General features: G+C 42.9%; 1 protein-coding gene across 1 annotated transcript; it reads right to left on the bottom strand.

The window, feature by feature from the left end:
- Nucleotides 1-533: 533 nt before the first annotated feature.
- On the bottom strand, nucleotides 534-22,356 carry mybbp1a (MYB binding protein (P160) 1a). Its single transcript, XM_034889127.1, has 27 exons — nucleotides 22,113-22,356; nucleotides 20,855-20,950; nucleotides 19,841-19,924; nucleotides 19,670-19,744; nucleotides 19,055-19,162; nucleotides 18,115-18,305; nucleotides 17,535-17,702; nucleotides 16,056-16,173; nucleotides 14,498-14,787; nucleotides 13,988-14,098; nucleotides 12,986-13,111; nucleotides 12,162-12,368; nucleotides 10,675-10,783; nucleotides 10,472-10,580; nucleotides 9,249-9,412; nucleotides 9,013-9,132; nucleotides 8,236-8,424; nucleotides 7,608-7,781; nucleotides 7,245-7,402; nucleotides 5,307-5,441; nucleotides 4,818-4,908; nucleotides 3,598-3,729; nucleotides 3,451-3,519; nucleotides 3,201-3,314; nucleotides 1,770-1,871; nucleotides 1,543-1,667; nucleotides 534-932 (listed from the first exon to the last, which is right to left on the bottom strand). Exons 1-27 carry the CDS (start codon nucleotides 22,287-22,289, stop codon nucleotides 572-574), a joined length of 3,903 nt encoding a protein of 1,300 aa, XP_034745018.1. The 5' UTR covers nucleotides 22,290-22,356; the 3' UTR covers nucleotides 534-571.
- Nucleotides 22,357-22,923: the final 567 nt, after the last annotated feature.

Here is a 22,923-nt window from a genome sequence, read left to right as displayed (position 1 = left end):
GACCCATTGCTGCATGGTATTCCCCTCTTTCCCCCTCTAATGTCTAAGATGACCTGTCACAAATACAAGCCGAAAATGCCCCCCCAAAAAACTGAAAAAAAAATGGAGACGATAATATTCCCTGTAAAAATCTCAAATGGTCTAAAGAAGTGATGAGGAAAAGAGCTTGATCCTGCCTTTCAAACCCTGAGAATTGAGTTTATGTCCTGTCTGTAGGTTGGATGGACCTTTGGGACTACGACTGTAAACTCTGACTAGCTCATGCTCATGTGTTTGTTTTTCACTAATATTGCATATTTACGTTGCATAGCAAAGCTTATAGAACTATTCTGAGGTGGGGACAGAGTTTGGATGGATTTTTGAGAAGAGAAATGAAGCTTTATTATTTAGAAATTTTTTCACACATTAGAAAAACAATCCATCACGCCCCATACATCTCAGGATTTCATTTTGTATCTCATTTTGAAACATATCCACATATTGTCTGTACTGATCTGACTGAAAAGTAGAAAAATGAACGGACTGAAACAAAGCTTCTTCAAAAGGAAACATTTAAACAGCAGTGTCCACTTTACAGTTGCCCTCCTCCCTCTTTTTTCTTCTCAGGTTTCTTCTTCTTCTTCTTGGCTGTCTTGCTCTCAGACTGAGTCATCTTGCTCTTCTTGGCCGGGTGGGGCTGAGAAGCCGCTGTGCCGTCGCCCGGTCGTTTCTGTTTGGTTTTCTTGTCATGTTTCTTTTTGGCTTGTCCTTTGTCTGCTCCCGGTTTGTCTCTGGAGGTCGAGCTGTTCCCTGCAGCCGCTGCCGCTGGCTCTAGAATAGGCAGGTTACGCTTCTTACGCTTCTTTGTTTCTGGCAGAAAACCTTTTATCTTCTTAGGGACTTGCTGTTGCTGGGCCTCCTTGTCAGGCTTTGTCTTTTCAACTTTGGGTTTCCTGTGAATGTGAACACACGCAAGGTCAACGTGGCGGCTTCAACACACTGTAAAAGAAAACACCTGGTGATACACGAGCCTTGTGGTCGAGTAATCCTGGGTGCAGGAAAAAGAACAAGGGCATTTCTTGTTTTAATTCATTCAATTATAAATTACATGAAATGAAGTTAGAAATAATAATGAAGAAATCATGGAAAAGCAACCCGACATCACGCTGAGGTGGCCAATCATGGAACCGCTGATCAGACTTGTCGTGTGTTTTGAGGCGTTGTGAAAGTACAGTAAATACGTATTAGTTGATTTAATCGAAAGTTCTGTATGACTGAGTTGTTCCACAAAGAATCATGCAAAAGCAACACTATAGATGTGCTCACAAGTTTCTTGGCAATAAAGTCACTCAGCATTAAAAAAATTACAAATAATAGTCGACGAAGACCAAAACCACCAATTAGTCAATTTATTGACTAAGAGGGGGCGTCCCTAGAATCTGATTACTGACCTGCTGCATGTATACGAGGATTTCACCGGAACAGGATTTCTCCCACTAACCTGATAACCTCTGTGTATGCATAACCACACTGCCTGAGAATCCCCCCCTCCAAAGCACTCACATGACTCCAAAGTGTTTCATCACGGCCCAGTAGGTGTCCTCTAACTTGCCGGTCTTCTTGAAAGTGATGACGCTGGTCAGGGACTGCAGGACTTTGTGAAGGGGCTCCAGGTCCACGGACAGCTTCTGCACAGAGCAGGCAGCAGAAGAGACTTGAGTCCCTCCAGAAACCACATCAACGGTTTCCTCTCTCATGAAAACCCTCTCACACTGGCAGCCCACACCTACCTGCTGGTGGACGTGCTTGACCAGGAACTGACAGAGCTCCAGGGTTCTCACCACCTTCTCCTTCACCACCTTGCTCTCAGCTTGGCCCGCCCGCTGCAGACTCTGAGAGGAGAAGACACTGAGGTAAGACTGTTGTCCTTGTAAAGGTCAATGTACACTTCTGCATTCAATCGACGCTGTGGGTGTGTACGTAGGTACGTGGCGATACCGACCAAACGCCAAAGCCTGACGTGCTACTCTCAAAAAAATGTAACTACAAGTGACACAGACCACAACAACTGGGATTGGTTTGCTTGACTTGGCAGCGCTGCATTCCCCCACTTCTCATTTCCGGGTCCTCCTCCTCCATAAACATGAGATCATGGAAAGGGTTAACGTTTCCCGCTACAGATTTCCCACCATGGTCAGAAAGCACAGGGGAGACACTTGCTACAAAGCTAATCCCCATCACTCTCTCACTCGCTCTAACACACACACATGAAAGATTCTGTCTTTCCATTTGTGTGCATCCATGTCCCAGAAATGCTTGTTACTAACCTAGCTCTGGGGAGTCATTCCCCAACAGGTCCGTCCCAGGTTTCTTCCTAAAAGGAGTTTTTCCTCACCACTGTTGCACTGCTGTTTGCTCTGGAGGAAACTACTAGAACTGTTGGGTCCTGGTAAATTCTGGAGTGTGGTCTAGACCTACTCTATCTGTAAAGTGTGAATGAATTGAATTGAATGCCAGCCCTCTACAGACGGGGCGATGCAGAGGTAAGGTGGTTGGGTAAAGCATTGCAGAACCATATAATTAAGCATCTTTCCTCTGCGCTGTCCTACAGACACACAGAGGTCAGCACGTGCAGCTCTAATCATCCTTCATCACAGCACGATGCAATTTCATAAACCCTCAGGAACAATATCGTTAAAGGATGCTCCACTTACCGTGACGAATTGATGTGTAGTAAGAGCCTCACGTTATATTACACATCAGTTCAGAGGTTGACAGAATTTAAATTGGGAAGAAGAGCTCACTGGGATCCTATTACTGAAGTAAAAGTACCAATACCCAAACTGTGAAAATACACCACTACAAGTAAAAGTCATGCATTCAAAACTTTAAGTAAAAGTATGCAAGTATGATCCGCATGTATTAAAAGTAAAAGTATGTATTTTGCATCAAGTGATGTCAGTGCTTTCTATCTGATGTTTCAGGATTAATATTCCTGCACCATTTATGTTGCATTTTACTGCTGTAGACGTAACTCATTTACATACTGTGGGAGTTTCTTCTACAGAAATGCATCCTATTCTGTAAGAACACAATCCAAGCATAGAGGCAACCAATAAACCAGCCAGAGGGACAGAAAGTATGTATGCTGAATATACCCATATAAGGTTTTAACCCTGCGATGTATCCCAGGATTGTGATGTAGAGGTGTGTGGACCTACCGCTGCAAGCTGGCCTGAAACCTTCACACAGAGCTCCGTCCACGGAGCGCCGCTCAGCAGCTGCTGAACCTCCTTGCTCTGCATCGCCCGCAACACCAACACACACGCCTGGCCCTACACACACACACACACACACACAAACAACCACACAAAGCAATGTCCATCATCAATAATGTAGTTCAGATAAACAGATGGAGCTAAATAAATGAATTATTAGCAGGTGAGATGGAGGGAGGAGGCTCTCCCTTACCTGTTGGTGTACTCTGACTCCAGATGTGATGTGCTGCACAGCTGGGTCCAACAACTGCACACACAGACCCTGGAAACATAACACACATTAGTTGCTGCTGCCTGTGCAGATGTGGCTTCGGTCTCTGAGATGTGTGGCTGTACTCACGGGGAATCTGGTGAACAAGTCTGTGAACATCTGAGTGGTCAGAGGGCTCTTCCTCCGGCCCATGAAGGAGCTCAGGGCGTCTCTGAAGATGGCAGAGACCCGATCCACATCTAAGTTGCCCATGAACCTTAACTGCACGAAAACCACAAAAGAGCAAACAACACATCATGGGTCAGATTTTCTTGTGATTCTAAGGCGCATCACGGGATTTCTCAGGTGCCGCCGGAAATTCCACCTGATGTCCTTCATTTTGGTTGGATGTCTGTTACCTTCCTCTTTCTTTGTGGTGGCGTTCTAAACTCCAGTGGATTTCTGAGGACTATGGTTACCTGGTCCTTAGATCTCTGCAGGGTAAATCCAGACATCTAGCCGGACTATCTGTCCAATCTGAGCTTTCTGTTGCACGACTAAAACAACTTTGAAACTTACACATGTTCCACCAAAACAAGTTCCTTCCGGAAGATATTTTGCAGAGGGACCATGGCTCCATCCGGCGCTTAGTGCTGCCCAAGATGATTGTGATTGGTTTAAAAAATTCCAATAAACCAGTGCATGTTTTTCTCCCATCCCAGAAGGCTATGTGGACTAGAGCCCGACCAATAAACAATCACGATAACGATCTCTACAAATGATGTGGCCAGCGCCAAGCACACCCTCTTGTGTAATATTATAATATTGACTATCACCAGAGTCCAACCCAAGCTCAATAGATTTGAGATTGCGCATCCTGTGTCTAATTGTGTGTCAATCACCGTTCAGGCAAACGCATCTGTTCTCCCTTGAGGGGGGGAGGGGCTTAGGAGACCATTTGTGCTTTAGGAGAAAGGTGGGGAGGGACTGAGAAGTTGTCAATGTTCAACTTTCTTGACTATATCTGACCTACAGCACCTTTAACCATCACACAAGACTAAGAAAACAAACAAATACATTTAAGAAGCTGGAACTCCATGTGAGGAACCTCTCATTAAGGGGGACATGGTCTGACATGGACATGGACTGGTCCGCTATGTGACCCAGTTTGAAAATGAAAAAGGAAAAGACCTGGAATGTCTCTGGTGTGCAGCTGGACATGCGAGATGTATATGCGGGACTGGTAACAACTGAAACTTTTGTCCAGTGATCTAAACACAGCAGCACCCCACTGCAAGGAGGTTCAGACGAGTGAAATCATGCGAATGAAAACAGAGGTGACCAATGAATCAGTCTGTGTGTCAACATACGTCTTTGGCTGCCGCTCCCTCGGCTGTCTGCTCCTCTTTGGCCTCAGCAGGTGGAGCTCCTCGCAGCACTTTCACGATGTACAGAGATGCACTGCAAGGACAGATCAACATCAGCTAACCACACAAACTATTTCAGATTTAAATAGGAAGAACTTCCTGTTTCAGTGTCAAAGGCACAATACTGCAGCCTATAACAAGCTGGAGGTAACAGACAACGTGTTGCTTTAGCAAAGCTCTTCTTCAAACTTCACAGTAAAAGCAGAAGGTTAGTCTGGGGTCAGCACTGTGGGAATATCAGCTGGAATACCCTCCATTTGCTCTGCTTTATATACAGTAGATCTGATTTTAGTTTCTCTGTATCATTGACCTTTTCCCCCCACGTCAACAAAGACTAATTAACTCTTTGTTAGTCACACATTCACAATTACTGTGGTGTGTGAGAGAGTTTAGCACCATTCTCTAACACAGTCAATAAACAGAAAGTTGTACCTGAAGTAATAGAGGCAGACTGAGGAGTCAGACAGCTTCTGGCATTTAGTCATCAGTTTGTCCAGCAGGTCATGGAGCTCCCCCTGTCTGTCACCCACGGTCCTGCAGTAAACCTTGGACCTACACAGCTGGTTCCTGAGAAACCGCACAAACAAGAGACCCATGCATTCACTTCGAGTAAGAATCAGTACACCGTCCAACACAAAGACCTAGAGGTTTGAAACCCTCGCTGAGCCGGACCGCAGCAGATCTTATTGCAAGGTGTGTTTCAGATTCAACGTCTTTTGAAATTCTTTCATTAGGATAACCCCTTGAGATGTACCATCTCGTCTTCAGAGGGGGTCCGTCTTCAAAAACAGAGCCTACAATTACAACAGAATATCTTATAGATCATAAAATAATCATTCAGAAAAAAGCCAAAGTTGACTGTGAAATGTCAGTGAGATTAAGTGGTTCAGTAAAGAGAGTAGAGTGAGGAATGAGATAAAATTGGAAGGGTGTTAAAGTCTGCATGTATAGTTAGTATGAGAGTTGCCCGAGGCATGTTTAATCAGTCAAAAAGATGAAATGGAGCAAATATTCCCTGGTAACTCATTCCAGTCAGAAGGTGTTTTACACATAAAAGCTTTTTCGATATGGACTTAGAAATATTAGGTACTGACAAAAAGCTGTACAGTGTGTCTTCAGTATTGAGTGGAGGAAACAGGAACCAAAAATTGTTTTAAATAAAAAGGATAGGTCTTTCTTGGTTGGGCCGGTTGATTTGAAGTATCACCTCTGAACGAGACACAAATAAACTGTGCACCGTCTAATTAAACAAATCAATTACATTAGGGTTAAAATTAGACTTTATTTAGATACAACTGACAGCGATAGAGGCCTTGCAGTCATGTTGCCAGCCCTTTTCTTGACATTTCTACTTCACCAAGTGGGAGATATCGTCACAATACAACTCGCAGGCTGAAGTGGACATTTGTCTCCGACTTTGTTAGTGGTAATTAAGGTCTAAACAATATTTCGATTGAACCGCAGCAACTTTGAGATATAGTAAAACACAAATAAATGTAACCAACGGACAGTACTGGACACAATATTGTGGTGGATAAAAAAAAAAAAACAACAACCTAAAAAGTGTGTTTGAATCTAACTAAGGCTCTGATGGCTGTCGGACAGACTGGCGAGGCCGGGGACTCGAGTCTGTTCCGTGCTGTTGTCCGTCGAAGGGGTCGGCGGCCTTCGTTTCAGCCGGGCTGACATGCTCGGTTGGAAGGCGGGCACTTCAAATGTCTTATCTGATTGGTGAAGGGCTAACTTGTAAATTACGAGCGGGATGAGCGTGACTAGAGTCAAAGACAATCTTTTAAACTGACCTTTGTCGATCTGAGATGAAGACAGAGCCAGCAGCTGTTTTCAGAAACACGTTTCGGTGAACTATTGCAGTAAAATATGAGATCGTATTCTGAACAAGCCGCCACAACAGTCTTTGAATTTGAATTTCCGGAGAAACCAGACCCACGTGACACGTTCGTCCAATCAGCTGCCGTTGGCAGTCGGCATCGCTTCGGTGTGTTCCGAGGCACTTTTTGTTGGCCAACTCTTTCCTGCCAACGGTCAGCCGTCAGTTTAGTGTGTCAGGGGCCTAAATACATAATCACGCTCAACACCAGACACGTAAGACTCTCTTGCCCTTTTCTACATTGTTTTTGTTTATTTTTATATTTATTATTTTCATGCTCTCCATGTGTTTTATTTTATCACTTACTTTTTTACCATGTAGCACTTTGAGATTTTTGCGAATATAAAGTGCATTATAAATTAAATTTATTATTATTATTATAAAGAAATCAAAAAAGAAACTAAAGGATGGAGGCAACCAACATTGAATGAGTGACAACTAGATGCAGTCAAACGCCTCAGTCCACAGCTAGCGCGCGTTACCTGAAGATATCGGCGGCTCGGCGGAGGAAGTCCTGCTCCTGCTGGTCGCTGTCGGAGCTCATTCCTCTGTCGATGATGGTGAGCAGAGGCTCCACCAAACCCAGAACCAGGGGACTGCCAGCCTGCCGGGCCACGAACACCTCCACCAGGTCCAACACCTACAGCAGGCCAAACAAGGAAAGGAGACAGCTTAGGGTTGGTGGAGGGTGTTTTAGTTTCATTTTGAAGCTAGCAGTGCTTCTAGTCTTTGTTCTAAGCTAGGCCAGGCTCTGGAGGCAATATCAGTCTACTTATCCGACTCGGGGTAAGACCAGAAAACATGTGTATTTTCCGAAGGTGTTTTGCCATTCCTGGATAACGTACCTTGATCTTAAAGTCTCGGACCAGCGTCTTCTCTTTCTGTATTTTTGTCCGTTCGTCCTTCTTGGCTTGGTTCTTCTTCTTCTGCTCCGAGAACAGCGCCGCCAGGCCCTTATCAAGCTTCATCATGGCGTCGTCGTCCAGATCTTCATCACTGCTGCCGTCCTCCTCTGTGGCCTGAACATAGAGCACAACTGAGGACTTTAACACAATGGAACAGTGCCAGAGAGTCTGCTGTGGAACTGGGATCTGACCCCCATTGCTCTGTTTACATCAGTTAAATCTTAACATAAGGGAGTGAACAAATGAATCCAGCAGTGTTACAATTGCAATAAAACTTGATATATACGCAGAGATACCTATACGCAGATACCAATTCAATTCGACAACTTTTTTAAACCCACAAGGGGCGATTTGTTAAAAACAGCTAAAGACAAGACACACACACACACACACACACACACACACACACACACACACACACACACACACACACACACACACACACACACACACACACACACACACACACACACACACACACACACACACACACACACACACACACAGGCCTTCATATAGGCCTTCTACAGCCTAGAGTAGTTATCTAGACCACGTCTGAAAAACCCACCAGAGCATTCTGCTGCTGCAGGACCTTCATCAGGTCCTGGCGGAACTTTTGGTCCACCTCTCCCTCTTCCAACTCGCCCTCTTCTTCTTCTTCTTCTTCCTCCTCCTCCTCCTCCTCTTCCTCCTCCTCCATTGCTTCATCATCTCCTTCCTCATCAGAGTCATCCCCTGAGCCGTCGGATTTGTCGTCCTGGCAGAGGAATAAACACGCGTTTTAGGATTTCACGTACTTCTTCTAAAAACAGTAAAAAAATCAAACTGGAAATGTAAAGTAGCAACTAACGATATTTTTCCTTGTTGAGTAATCTGTTAATTATTTTCTTGATTGTTTGGTCTATAACATGTCCAAAAATGGTAAAAACAAATTGTCAATCAGTGTTTTCCAAAGCTCAAGATGATGTCCTCAAATGTCTTGTTTTATCCACAACTCAAATATATTCAGTTTACTCTCAAAGAGAAGTGAAGAAACTAAAAAATATTCACAATTTAAAAGCTGGAATTAGAGAATTAGACTTTATTAATTTCATAATGAAAACTCCAACTGATTAACCTTTTGTAAAAATAGTTGGCGCTTAATTTAATATTTGAAAACTAATTGATTAATCTTTTGCAGTTCTACTGTTAAGACCATTTATTAAATGGAATCAGTAAATACATTTCAAGCATAATATGATACAAGACATAAGATGACGTTATTGATAAGTTTTGTAATATTTTATCTAATCAGGATAGGTCCCACTGAGATTAAGGGTTGTAAATAAGCGAGGGAAGAACTGACCTCCATTTTCTCTTCGTCTTCCTCGTCTTCTTCCTCATTTGGGTTTTTCTTCTGGGTTTTGTTGTCGTCAGTGACGACCACAGCCCCGTCCTCCTCGTCATCCTTCTCTGGGTCCAGGACCTACGCAGAGCCCAAAACCCCTCATCATCATAATCACTGCAGTCACACACTATACACACACTTTAGTTTCTCAGAGACCAGTGTTCAAATCGCCCTCGGACGTGTGTTGCACTTACATCTAAGATGGCGGTGAGGGCCGCTGCAGTCACGTGGGGGCAGATGGAGGAGAAGACCGTTTTGCAGACGTGTCTGATATGTCGGTTCGGCTGGGACAGCAGGGACAACAAGATGTCCACCAGCACCTCCACCCACTCGGGCTCCCCCTCCTCCTGCTCTGTGGCTGCACCAAGGGAAAAAGCACACACACACATTCATTCACTTTAAATTAATCAGTATTCACTCATTTTTCTTCGGCCACTTTGGGGCAGAGGAACTAGATGGAGCACAACATTGTAATGACAAACATTTTGGCCTCGCCTTCTGAATTTGAAACATGTTAGCAAGCGGTTGCCTCTTTACACGTGCAGCAGGCATGGAGCAACATTTTGGTTCGTTAAGTCTATTATTCACTCCCGATTTAGCTCGGCTTCTGTTCTCCATCGTCTTCTGGGAGAAATATCTGGCTCGAAATGCTTCACCTTTTACCAGCTAGTCACTAGCTGTGTCTGTACGCAGGTTTATGCTAAACAGCTGAAAACAGCTGAAAACAGCTGCCTGCTGCGTCTGGAAACAAGCCGATGATAGTGAGACTGGTTGTTTTTTAATTCTGTTCCCTTTCATGAGTTTTCACTTCACCTAGCAACTGACAAGCACTACAATGAAATCATACCGTGAAAATCGGCCCATACAAAAACACTTCCAGAGCGGATTTAAATCTAATCAGAAACAGAGTATCCCTTTCAATAAAAGTACAAAAGTGTTTTCATCAAAACATACTTAAAGCGCATAAAGTGAATATACTAATAATGCAGAATGGCCCATTTCAGAACAATATACATTTAACAATTTGGATCTAATTACAGATGCATTAATGTGCTTATATTATGTTTAAATAATCTTAAATTTGCAAAGCAAATTCAGTTATCAAATAAATGTAGTGGAGTTAAAAGTACATATTTCCTTCTGAGATGTAGTGGAGTAGAAGTATGACTATAAAGTGGATATACTCAAGTAAAGTACCTCAAAATTGCACTTCAGTATATTAATTTTGTACAATCCAGTATAGTACAGTACTGGAGTAAACTGGCAAGAAAAAAAGGAGCCGATGAGATTTCCCTGGAATAGTAGCCTGTACGATTTCATGTGACAAATAAAAGTGACCGATGGACTGAAGAACTCCTGTACGTTGAGATGTGATGATGAGGATGATGGAGGCAGCAGCTGCATCAGGAGGCCTCACCTTGTTTCTTCTTCTTCTTCTTCTCCTTTTCCTTCTTGGCCTTCTTCTCCTGCGCTTTGTCCACGCAGCTCTGCAGGTCCTTCGTGATGCCCAGCAGCTCTTCGGGGGCCTTTCAGGAGAAAGTTTTTGTGTCAGCGGGCGGTGTTTGTTGCTTCGAAATTAGACTACAGTACATCAGTAAGGATGCAATAGCAAAGCAGTACCTTGAAGAGGTGCATGGCGACCAACAGGAAGAGCTGCTGGAACGCGTTGGTCCTTGCAGCTGGGCCTTTCTTTACTTCTGTCTTCAGGTTTATCACCATTTTCAGCATGCTGCAAAACACACATGTAGAGCCAGAGCTATCAAACACGCTCCCAACTAGTTCAGCAGAGCTCCTTACCCTGGACCTGGAAACCGTTATCATTGCTTTTAGCACCTCTCTGCTTGATTAGTGTAATTCACTGTATTTTGGCTTGACCCGCTCCACTCTTTGCCCAAACTTCTAACTGGAATGAGGAAAAGACAACACATCACTTCTTTTCTGGCTCACCTGTATTAGTTACCTCTGAAATGAAGAATTCATTTTAAAATCTTTAAAAAAAATCTAAATCTATGTATCTGCATGGCGCTTATGTTCACATCTCAACAATCTTTACTGCACCTTTAACCCTCATGATGTCCTCAGGTCAAATTTGATTTTTGTCAAAATGTTTTTATATCAGAATAGATTTTTTTATATCTTTAACCACATTTCCTCAAAAATAGCATGCTACACTAAAATAAAAATAGATGATCTTTCATGGTCTACCCAGGTCAAATTCTGTGATAATACATGAACACATGTTCCTTTCATCTTAACTATTAGTCAAAATAAAAAAATGAAGGCAGAATTTCATGTAAATGAAAGTCCAAACCAGGTCAATTTTGGTCAATGGGAAGACAATACAAGGATTAACCCAGAAAGTGACCAAAAATGTCAAAATTACGTAGATAGATAGATTATTCTTTAAAGGTCCCATGGCCTGAAAATGTCCCTTTATGAAGTTTTTTAACATTAATGTGCATTCCCCCAACCTGCCTTCAGTCACCCATTGGCTAGAAAGGTGATAGGTGTAAACCGAGCCCTGAGTATCCTGCTCTGCCTTTGAGAAAATGAAAGCTCAGATGGGCCGATCTGGAATCTTGCACTTTATGATGTCATAAGGGGCAAGGTTATCTCCCCTTTCTTTGCCCGCTCAGAGAATTAGGCCCACCCACGAGAGAGAGACATCTTGGCTTTCAAACGAACAAAGTGGCAGTTGGTCAAAGCCACACCCCCGGTCTCCACCAGATATGGAATTGGGGGACCACTGAGGTCTATATAAAAGCATCCAAAGAGCACCATGTCGTGGAACCTTTAAAACCTGGACAACTACAATCATAAGGGTGGTTGTTAACTCCACACAACTCTCTCTTTATTCCTCAGTACGGCTCAGTATGTTCAGAAGATTGTGGCATCTGGTGACTTTTGCATGCCGAAGCTCGAGTGAAGAGAATTAAATCTACTGGAGAGTCCACCATGTCTTTTGTAACCTGTGTTTCCTCCTTGGCTACTAGCAACTGCAGAACTTCTCATGGGAGCAAAAGAAAGTACACACGATAGATTTAAGCTGTATCCTGTTACCTCTGGAATCATAGAGGCCATACTCAGAGTAGACCCAGTTGTCCTACCTGTCCCAGGACTTCCTCTGCTCAGGGCTGAAGGGCTGGCTGCTCTGGGCGTGTTCAGGCTGGTCGAGCAGGACTTGGGCGTACTGGACCAGGTGATAGATCCACATGGTGCCGTCGGCTCTGACGCCCTGCACACGCTTTTGGTTGGCTGCCGTGCCTTTGTCCGAGTCCTCGGTCAGAGGCAGGTGGTGCATGGACAGGAGCAGTCTGAAGGGGGGGCAGACAGAGAGTCAAAGGTACGGAACACCTGAACAGCCTTTTGGTGTTTGGAAAAAACTAGAGCAGCAAAGATGAATCAATTAGTTGTCAACTATTAAATTAATCTGCAACTATGTTGATTATCAAATCATCTGTTTGAATCATTTAAAAACCATAAAACACTTTAAAGATTCTATGATTCCAGCTTCTTAAATGTGAATATTTGCTAGTTTCTTCTCTCTTCTGTGCAACGTAAACTGAATATCTTTGAGTTGTGGACAAAACAAGACATTTGAGGACGTCACCTTGGGCTTTGGGAAACACTAATTTTCACTAATACATTTTCTCACATTTAATATACCAAACTATGAGTTAATTAATCAAGAAAATAAATCAACAAATTAATTGACTATGAAAATAATCGGTAGTTGCCGCCCTAGACAGAAACAGGGTTTCACTCGGGCTGTGAGGTTACATGCACCCAAGCCCCAAGGGGTTCTCTTAATCTCACCTGCAGATCTTTTTTTCTTGTTGTGTTCTGTGATTTTATTGTGCACATAAACAAATTAAAAATTCAAAAAAATGTCTTGCTGTTTTAGAACAACAAAGAAAATGTCATCTCTCACCCAAAGAAATGATTAACAAGCACTCCTCTGGTTCTATCATCCAGTGGGACAGACAGCTTCCCCTTCGTCTCTGGGATGCTGGCCGAGGCCTTCTTGGTACTGAAGAACGCGTGGAAAAAGACAAACCTGGAAAAGAAACAAGACCAGCTGATGGCCCTCTCTTCTTACAAACACTGAGGGCCTCATGTACCAACACTTTTGCGCCCACTTCTGGTGCATTTGTTTCGCAGCGTGCGTGTGAAAGCATGCCGAGGTACGGGCAAACAGGCCACACCGAGGTAAAAGCGCAGACCGCCTGACGTGGGAACTGAAAATGGCAAATTGTGCTTTTCGGTGTCATGCATATGCATTCACGGGAGGGTGAAGGGGAGAGTGGGAGTTTCCCCATAAATAGATGGGAGGGGATGCGTAAAGTGCGCCTAATTATGTATACTGCCGTATGTACAAAAAACAGAGTGCGTGACAGAGGTGAAAAAAATATATCGCATATGCTTCCTGATGCCAGCAGGGACAGCAGTAATCTGAGCAAGACAAAGGCACAGGTCAAGGAGACCAGCTGAAAGGAGTTTTGCACACAAGGATCACACTTTGGTAGTTGCATGAACCCAAAATCATTAAGCGTTACAGATTGAGCAGCCATGCAATATTACAGTTACTGGAAGAAATCAAAGATGGCAAGGAATCTCCGACTCAGCGTTCACATTCCAGCAGTTGTTAAACTTCTTGCTCCATTACAAATATTGACATCAGGATCATTTCAAACAGTCAGAGCATCAGCAGTGGGAATATCGCAGTCTGCACTCAGCCGTATCGTAGCACAAGTCTTTAAAGCTTTGCTACAGCGCAATTTACGGTTTGGTGGGCGGAAAAAGGCGCTGATTCCCCGATGAACTGCGGGCTTGGTAAACACGACGTGAGCTGAAGTATCACAGCGTGCGCGTTCTGCTGGTTGGCCATGGCGCTGATTACGCTCCGTTTGCAAATGTACATACAAGGTCTCACCTGGCCACATCCATGATGAGATCCTCCTCCTTCTTCACTTGGTGGTTGTCAATGATCGAGGAGAGACGAGAAACAATCCACTTCCTCAGATAGAATAGGTAGTTCTCCCTCCTGAGGAAGGAAAATCAACAGATCCAGTCATAAACACACTGATAAACATCCCAAAAGGCTTGTACATTACGGCTGGTCAAGACGTCGATATTATATCAATATCGTGATATGAGACTAGATATCGTCTTAGATTTTGGATATTGTAAAATCGTAATATATAAGAGTGATGTAGTTTTTGGAGCGTAGCAGACTCTTCTAGCTGTTCTATCATTTGCCTTTACACACTTTGTCATTAAATCGATATTTCAGATGATCATTTATCTAAAATGTCATTGTGTAAATAATGTTTTGTTAAAGCACCAATTGTCAACCCTACAATATCGTCGCTTATCGTCATCAAGATATTTAGTCAGGAATATTTGATTTCGTCCATTTTGCCCAGCCCGGGTGTACACTCACTGTTCCTGTCCCTCCCGATTGTCCTTCTGCTTGCGAGCGCTGCAGTCCAGCAGCTTGTCCAGCTGAGGCTTCAGGAACATGTTCTTCAGCCACTCGACGTAGCGCTGCAGAGCCGCCGGCTGAAGGTGCTGCACCCCCCGCCACACCGGCGGCACCACCGGGCTGCCCTTGTTGATCAGCGAGGAGAAGCCCACCATCACTGCCAGCTGTCGGTCGGCATCGAGAGAGCCCTCCAAGAAGTCCGACACGTACTTGTCCATCTCCGGGGCCAGCTTGTAGCGCTCCGCTTTCTGGGAAAGAAACATGATGGGTAAGATTAATATTAGTCAACTGATAATACTTTATTGGGTGTGTCATATTCTACATGTGCTGCTCTGTTTCTCTCTTTTTTTATAATAATGGGTTCATGCTCTAATTAATTAGTACAATAATCATAACTAATTCCAGTCTTTTATACTTGGATGTATTCCTGATCAGGGCCTGAAATTAACACCAGACCCCACGCTATCGCAAGTAGATAGATAGATGGATAGAAAGATAGATAGATAGTATTACTATTTTGTTTTCTTGTTGTGTTCCGTGATTTTATTATGGACATTTTTTTGAGACTACTCAAAAAACGTACAGTAACTAGTGCTGGGCGATATGGAAAAAATCAGATATCGCGGTATTCGTGTCCTAATACCTCGATGACGATATTGTGGCAACATTACAGGGGTGAAAATTGGTGCTTTGACAAAATATCTTCACAATGATATTTAAGATAAATTATCTTCAGGAATGTAGATAGTAATGTAAATCACTAAGTGGTAGACACGAAGAGCAAGAAAGTCTGGTAACACAGGAAATGACATCACTTTACTGTAAAGCAGCCTGTAAAACCAGGAAAAGACAACACTTAGGTGATTTACGATAAAACCATTTCCAAAATCTAAGACGATATCTAGTCTCGTGTCACAATATCAATATTATATTAACACATTGCACGGCCCTAGCGGTAACCAACACACATAGTTATCCAAAGCAAGTAATGTACTTAAGTACAAATGTTGAGGTACTTGTACTTTGAGTCTTTTCATTCCACACACATTACATTACATTATTACATTTCAGAAAGAAATATTGTACTTCTACCTCTACTACATTAGACAGCTTTAAGTTTCTAGTTACTTTACACAGTAATATCTTTGCACAAATTACATGTAATTTATTAAATACAATGTTTTATTATAAATTAAACTGCCCAACAATACATAGGCCTACAGTACTGCTGAAAAGATTAGCCGAACAAACACTTAGTTGATTGCCAGAACAGTTTGGATCATTTTCCAGCCCTAAAACGTGAGGATTTTCTAACATTGAGTACTTTAACTTAAGGAAGATTTTCACTGCAAGACTTTTAGTTGTTACAGTATTTATTTATTTTTTTACAGTGTGGTATTAGTACTTTTACTCAAGTTAAGGATCTGAATAGATCCACGCTGCTGGGTGAAACCGCCTTGGACTGCCTCTGTCATCATAACCAACGGTTTTATAGTCAACAGACGAGGCCACTGACCTGAGCGGACACCACGTGCTCCCCGTACTGCATCATCACCTCTCCAGACAACACCTCCTCCAGCTGGGCTACGGACAGCAGAGGCAGGGCGCTGCCCAGCAGACGGAAGCTCAGGTAACTGGACACAAACGGGACAAAGCCAGAGGAACATGTCAGCAGAACGTAGTTAACTAGGGCCGCACAATATGACATAAGAGATAGAAAAACATGTGCGATGTCAGCCTGACTGGGAGTGCAAGTCCACCATCTAAACTCTAAAGTAGGGATGTAACGATGTGAACATTTAATCTCATGGTTATAGTTATCTTGACCAAAACGATCATGGATTTCAGTATTATGGCGGTATTTTTAAAAGTGTGTTCAATGTCTTTAGCAGCAGCTGTTTTCCTGCACGTTCTGCAGACAGGAGAACTATCTTCCATCAACTGTCCCGCTGCATTCTTATAATAACCAAAATATGCCCATGCTTTACACTTAGTCCTGTTAGAGGGCTGATAAACGTCCCGAGCACTGTTGTCTCCTCCTTCCGCTATGATTCCAACTTCAAGAAATGAAAGCTGTAGGCTACGCAGTGGGCCTACACTCGGGTGAAGCTGGGAAGGATTAAACCCACCATTTCCACACCGGGGTAATCCACAGTGATAAAACCGATATTTTAAATGAAAGTGGTGATCGTTATCGTCAACATGTTTATTGTGGTTTACCGTTACATCGGTAATCGTTCCACATCCCTACTCGCAGTTATTTTGCGGTGAGAGCCAAGAATGCACTGTGATTGGTGGGAAGGAGGGCTTAAAGCACGTCTATTATCCAGCACTGTGTACAGCTGAATGTCGAGGTGTCACGATGTTTTGAATCCCCAATTCAATTCCATTTTTAATTTAAACAGTCTTTTCCCCACTAGATAGCTGCAGGGTACCTTCAACAACGGTTGGAGTTTCAAAGAGTTTTTCCGTAACTCACTCACTGGGAAGGCATAACTGACTGTAAATGGTACGGGTGGCAATCACCAGATGCCTCCGATACGATATCATCAAGATACTTATGTCACGATACGATATTATGGCGATTTTAAACATGTGGCAATATTCTGCAAAATATTGAAATTTTTTGCAACGTCTAATTTTTCCCAATTTCAAATGATGTCCCCAAAAGGTAACTTGGTCAACATCTGTTTTATCTAAAAACAAACATTTCTCAGTTAGTTCATCCCATTCAGGTTTATTGCTGCAAAATGTGATGTCAAGCAGACAAACTGACTAACACATACTGGATATTCTAAAAAAAGGATCAATACTTGTCTGTATATTGATACAGTATTGCTATGGAAAATATTGTGATACTATGCTTTTTCCCCACCCCTAGTTAATGGGCCTGGCTAATGATGCCGGGCCTTTGGATTTTAGGACCAGTGTTTCTTGGCCCCTTGCGACCCCGCCCCCCCACACTATAACGGCCGTTCTCCCCGTGAGGACTCACTGAGCTGGCCCCGGCTGCTCCTTCAACATGCCGTTGATGATGGCGTTGTTCCAGAAGAGCTGGAAGCTGTCTTCCTTCAGAGAGAGCTTCAGGAGGTCCAGGGCCACCGCTGGGAGGACGCAGTCCTTCTTCACAGAGCGCGACGCCATCTTCAACACCTCGGTCAACCTGAGAGACACCACATGTTGCTCACATGTTACACACAGCAGGTGTAGGGAGGGGAAGCTGGTGCATACACTTTTGGTTAAAAGGTGTACTCTAAATATTGTCAGACATTGCCAGACCTTCCTCCACAGCGCTGCGGTGGAGGGTCTGGCCAGTCCACACAGCATTCTGGGATGGTACTCTGGTTTATTGTCATTTCTTTAAACCAATCAGAATCAGAAAAACTCTGTATCCCAATCGTCTTGGACTCAGGTACATTGTCTTTGCACTGCCAGGATTGGCCCCGGCAAGAAACTTGTTTTGGTAGAACGGAACCTCCGGCACCACCCAAACAATCCCGTAAATGAAACGTCGTCGATATAGACGACTCGAAAAATGATTCAATAAGTGGATGTGAGAAAAGGGGGGTGATTACTTGGGGACGTTTTCAGCGTTGATGATGGTCGAAGAGCCCAGCAGCTTCTTGAGTTTCTTGGGTTGGAGTGTTTGTGGGAAGCGCTGCAGTGCTACCAGCAGCAGCTGCAGCTGCTCCGGGGTCCTGAAGGCCGACGCCAGGTCAGTCTGCAGCGCGCTCAGCAGGACCTCCTGGAACACGTCCTCTGAGATCTGACAGACCGGACATACTCATCAGTGTTAGAGGAGAGTGGGTGGGTGTGTTTACAGCTGCAAAGATCAATCGATTAGTTCTCAACTGTTACATGAATCGGCAACTATTCTGATAATCAATTCATCGGTTTAGTCATTTTTCTTCAATGAAAACGTTCTGATTCCAGCTCCTTTAATGTGAATGTCTTCTAGTTTCTTCACTCCTCTGGGACAGTAAACTGAATATCTTTGAGTTGTGGACAAACAAGACATTTGAGGACGTTGTCTTGAGCTTCAAGAAACACTGATCCACATTTTCTGACATTTTATAGAACAACTACTAATCGTTTGTTTAGAAAATAATCAACAGATTAACCCCAAATGAAAAATAATCGTTGGTTGCTGACCTATCCAAATGTTGTTTTTTAATTTGTAGAAATAAAAGAATCAAACTACTAAAATTGAAATACGGGGCAGCCCTAGCTCGTCCAGTAAGAGTGTTTTCGCCCCCTGTTGGCTGAGTCCTGCAATTATGTATATGTTTGTATTATGGTCATAACAATATGGCTCTAACTGTGCTATACTGTAAAAACATTTGACTATTCTCTTTACTTTATATTTATGGTTTGTTTATCTGTGTCTTGTAATTTCCCCCCTAACCCTTTCTGCTGCAGCAGTCACCATTGTGGGATTAATAAAGGATTGTTCTTGGATCCTGATTGGCCCCTGTGTTGTTATCATCCCAGTTGGGACTGAGCAGCAGGTGTCACCTCATTGAGGATGTCCATCATGGTCTTTGTAGGCAGGTCCTTCAGGTGTTGTCTATGCTGGCTGAGGCTCTGCAGCAGCTGCACGCATCCCAACACCACCGGCGGCTCCTGCACAAACACACAGGACAAAAACCACAAGAGCCCTCACACACACTGGAGTCATGTGGTTCCACAGCTAATGATGCGGAGGTGGACGATTCTATATCGATGCAGATCAGTGCCTACTGGTGGAACTTGTTGATATTCCGGACGCTGGCTTTTTTCTTTTTTGCCATTTTTCTGTTGTGTTCGGACTCCGCTACATTCAGGGAGTGGCTTTCTTAAGAGCAGATATAATAAAAAGGGAAGTTCATATATATATCTGACTGCTTGAGTTAGTTGATGAAAAGTATGAAATCGTAAGACCAGTGATTCACACCTCTAGTACAGCATGTCTGTTCTGATTAAGGCATGGTCTCTCTCTCTCTCTCTCTCTCTCTCTCTCTCTCTCTCTCTCTCTCTCTCTCTCTCTCTCTCTCTCACACTCTCACACTCTCACACTCTCACACTCTCACACTCTCACACTCTCACACTCTCTCTCTCACACATTTAAAATTGAAGAATTGCAGTGCTTACTTTAGAGAGGCGGCTGGACTGTTGAAGGGCGAGGACGCCAAACAAGTTTCCGAACGCAGCATTTCTGACAAGTTTCTGAAAACAAAGAAACAAAGGAGAAGATCCCAACATTCGTAGAGAGTCCATATGTGAAGCACTGGGAGCCGACAGAGACAGCGTAAAAAAACTCACCTTTTTTACTGTCTGCAAGTTGTGCTTTTCCTTGATTCTGTCGAGTATGCTCTGCAACGAGACGCCTTCAAAGGTGCTCAAGACCTGAAAAACAAAAATTGTTTGTCCTGCTCACGCCAATAACTGATATTTACATCCTACTTGGGTATTAGAGCGTTTTCTTGCAACACTAATGGTAGAGCAATCACTGCTTCAGCCAACTGGATCACTTGTGATTGGAGCTGAGCTCAGTATCCACCGCGAAGCCTCGCATGAGCATCTACCAAAAAGTATTTTCACCAATTCAAACTAAGTAACCAATCTGTCAATCAACATTCAGCACGTGTGATAAATCATATGACCAAAATCATTTGAACGGGGTTCTGAACTTTTGGCTTTGCAGATGCTGCAAGTCATCGTTCCAACTCTTCAGAAAGGAGAGGGAAGCTGAGGCAGCTACAGAGCAAGACTTAAAAAAAACTAGCACTTGTAGTACCTGAGACCGGACCAAAGTACTACAGCAAAGTTTGAGACAATCAAATATAAAATCCCCCTTCCAGCAACAGCTAAATGTGACATAAAGACCATTGACAAAGCCACGACTGGTTAGCTTAGCTTAGCACAGACACTGGAAACAACTGGAAAATTAGGCAATTTTACCCAAAGGTAACACAACACACCTAAAATTTTAATTTTTTAACTTGTGTATTAACCTTCAAGATATTCCTTTTTAGCAGTTATGATCAGCATATGTACTGAGGCACACATTTAACAAATTAAAAATAAACGTGTAAATGAGCAATTGAAGGACCTGGGACGTCTCCAGTGTCTCTAAATTATCTAAATGTATTATTTATTATATAGGTTAAAATGACATATCTTTAAATCTTCTCTAATGCAATTCCTTTTTCACTTTTCAACCAACATATATAACGACAATCCAACGCTGATACATTTGCGATAAACTCATTTTGGCCGCGTCCGCATGCATTTGTCGTCCGTAAGAGTTAGGTTGAGATGTTGGTCTCCCCTCACCTGTCCCAGAGCCAGGCTGAATCCAGGTCTAGCAGCCTCCCGTGTGTGAGCCAGTCCATCCACCAGCCGTTTAAAGGTGTAATCCAACTCATCGGCCTGCAGAACACAGAGACAAACACGCCATTATGCACGCAGTAAAGCCGCTTTTCTATCCGCCACGCTTACTGGAACACTGCAGTCGTTCTACGACATGAAACTGCTAAAGGTTCCAGGGACCGGACAGGCGGCCGAATAACGTCCAAGTTATGTCATCAACCAACTCATTGTACTGTACTCAAGTACAATTTTGAGGTAATGGAGAATTTCCAATTAATGCAACTTTATAATCACATTGTATCCTGTACTTCTATTTCACAGCTGTAGTTACTAGCAGTGGTGTAAAGTAACAAAGTACTTTTAATCAAAATACTGTACTTATATAGTTTTGACACTAGAAATTTACTTGAATATTTCCATTTTCTACTGCTACTCTAGACTTGTACTCCACTACACTTCAGAGGGAAAGATTGTACTTCTTACTGCACGACAGTTACTACATTACTACTTTTTACATAAAACAATATTATATTGTTATTATGTGATTTAGTAGTATAATATAGCCAGTAGTATACAAACTCTAAAACTTTGCTCCATATTAACAAACTACAAATGCTCTCACATGTATTAGTTAGTGACAAAAACTAATTATAATATTCTACTGTAATAATAGTATATTTACATGTCTATAACATATCACATTGACAGGGCCGATTCGGCATAATGGGTACTTTTACTTTTTGTACTTTAGGTATATTTTGGCTAATACTTTTTGTTCTAAAGTAACATTTTGAATGCAGGCCTGCAGCATATTTCTTTATATTATTACAGGACTTTTACTTGCAGTGGAGTACTTTAGTTTGTTTAAGAAAAGTATCTGAGGATTTATTCCGAAGCTGTTAACTAGTTGCTTTGTAAATTGTTTTACATTCAAAACTTATGACTTGTAAAACATGACTTATTGTTTAACAACCCAAAGTATATAAGGCTGTAAAAAGAGTAGTATATTTACATGTATATTACATATGTACTTATGAGTACTTTAGGTATATTTTGGCGAATACTATTTGTTCTAAAGTAACATTTTAGAACGCGTATTTCTTTATATTAGTACTACTTTTCCTGAATACTTGTCCCACCACCAACGTCCCAACTGTCCTGCATGGACCGGGTCAGCCCGGTTCAGCCCCGTCCAGCCCGTCGGTGGTTGGATCTGCCTCACCTTGTTGTTGGTTTTCAGGTACTGGATGAGGTCCTCCACGGCCTTCAGCCGGACCTCCTGATCCGGTTTGGCCAAGTCCCAGAAGAAGTCGAGGAAGACCCGGTTCTGCTGCAGGATCCCGGCCGCTCGGACCGGCTCCGGGGCTTTCATGGAGAGCTCCACCATCTCTACAGACATCTCCTCACACCACCGCTGCCCATGCTGCTGCTGCGGGAGGAAAACGTGCCTCAACGCGCGGTACTGCTTCCGGGTCAACCACTTTGCTTTTTTTTCAATCCCCTGAAACTTTATTGAATAATCCAGAACAGAATTTTAACGAAAAGCTGCGACATATATTAATTATAATGTTGAAAAATACTCTGCCGTATGAGAGTATTTAGATAAAATGGATGTAGTAGTGATTTAAGTGACTCTTCCTAGTGAGAGTAAGAATAAAAGGCCAAATCATATTTTTTATAGGAAAGGGAAAATTCAAAGTCAATTTATTAGAAAGTAAATGTACAGATTTTAGAATGGGAACATGGCAAAAAAAGATAGCATAAATCTTCAGGAACCATTTGAAAAAATGAGCAGACCACATCAATGTCCCTTTTATATCTTCGGAGAAAGATATACAATTCCTTTTAAAAAGTAACTTCCTTAACCTAATTTAAATGAGATATTACAGAGAACCAGATTTTCATCTAGGTTGCCAGTAGGAAACGTTGTGTGGCCCAGATGGTCGTTTAATTTATTTTCAAGGGTCGGCTCACCCCCCCCCCCCCCTACCTCTGGTACATTCATCTAGCCCTGCAGATGGTTTTGGTTTTAG

The sequence above is a fragment of the Etheostoma cragini genome, chromosome 13, assembly GCF_013103735.1.
Source record: "Etheostoma cragini isolate CJK2018 chromosome 13, CSU_Ecrag_1.0, whole genome shotgun sequence".
In the NCBI taxonomy this organism is placed as follows: Eukaryota; Metazoa; Chordata; class Actinopteri; order Perciformes; family Percidae; genus Etheostoma; species Etheostoma cragini.
This window is presented reverse-complemented; position numbering and strand designations above follow the sequence as displayed.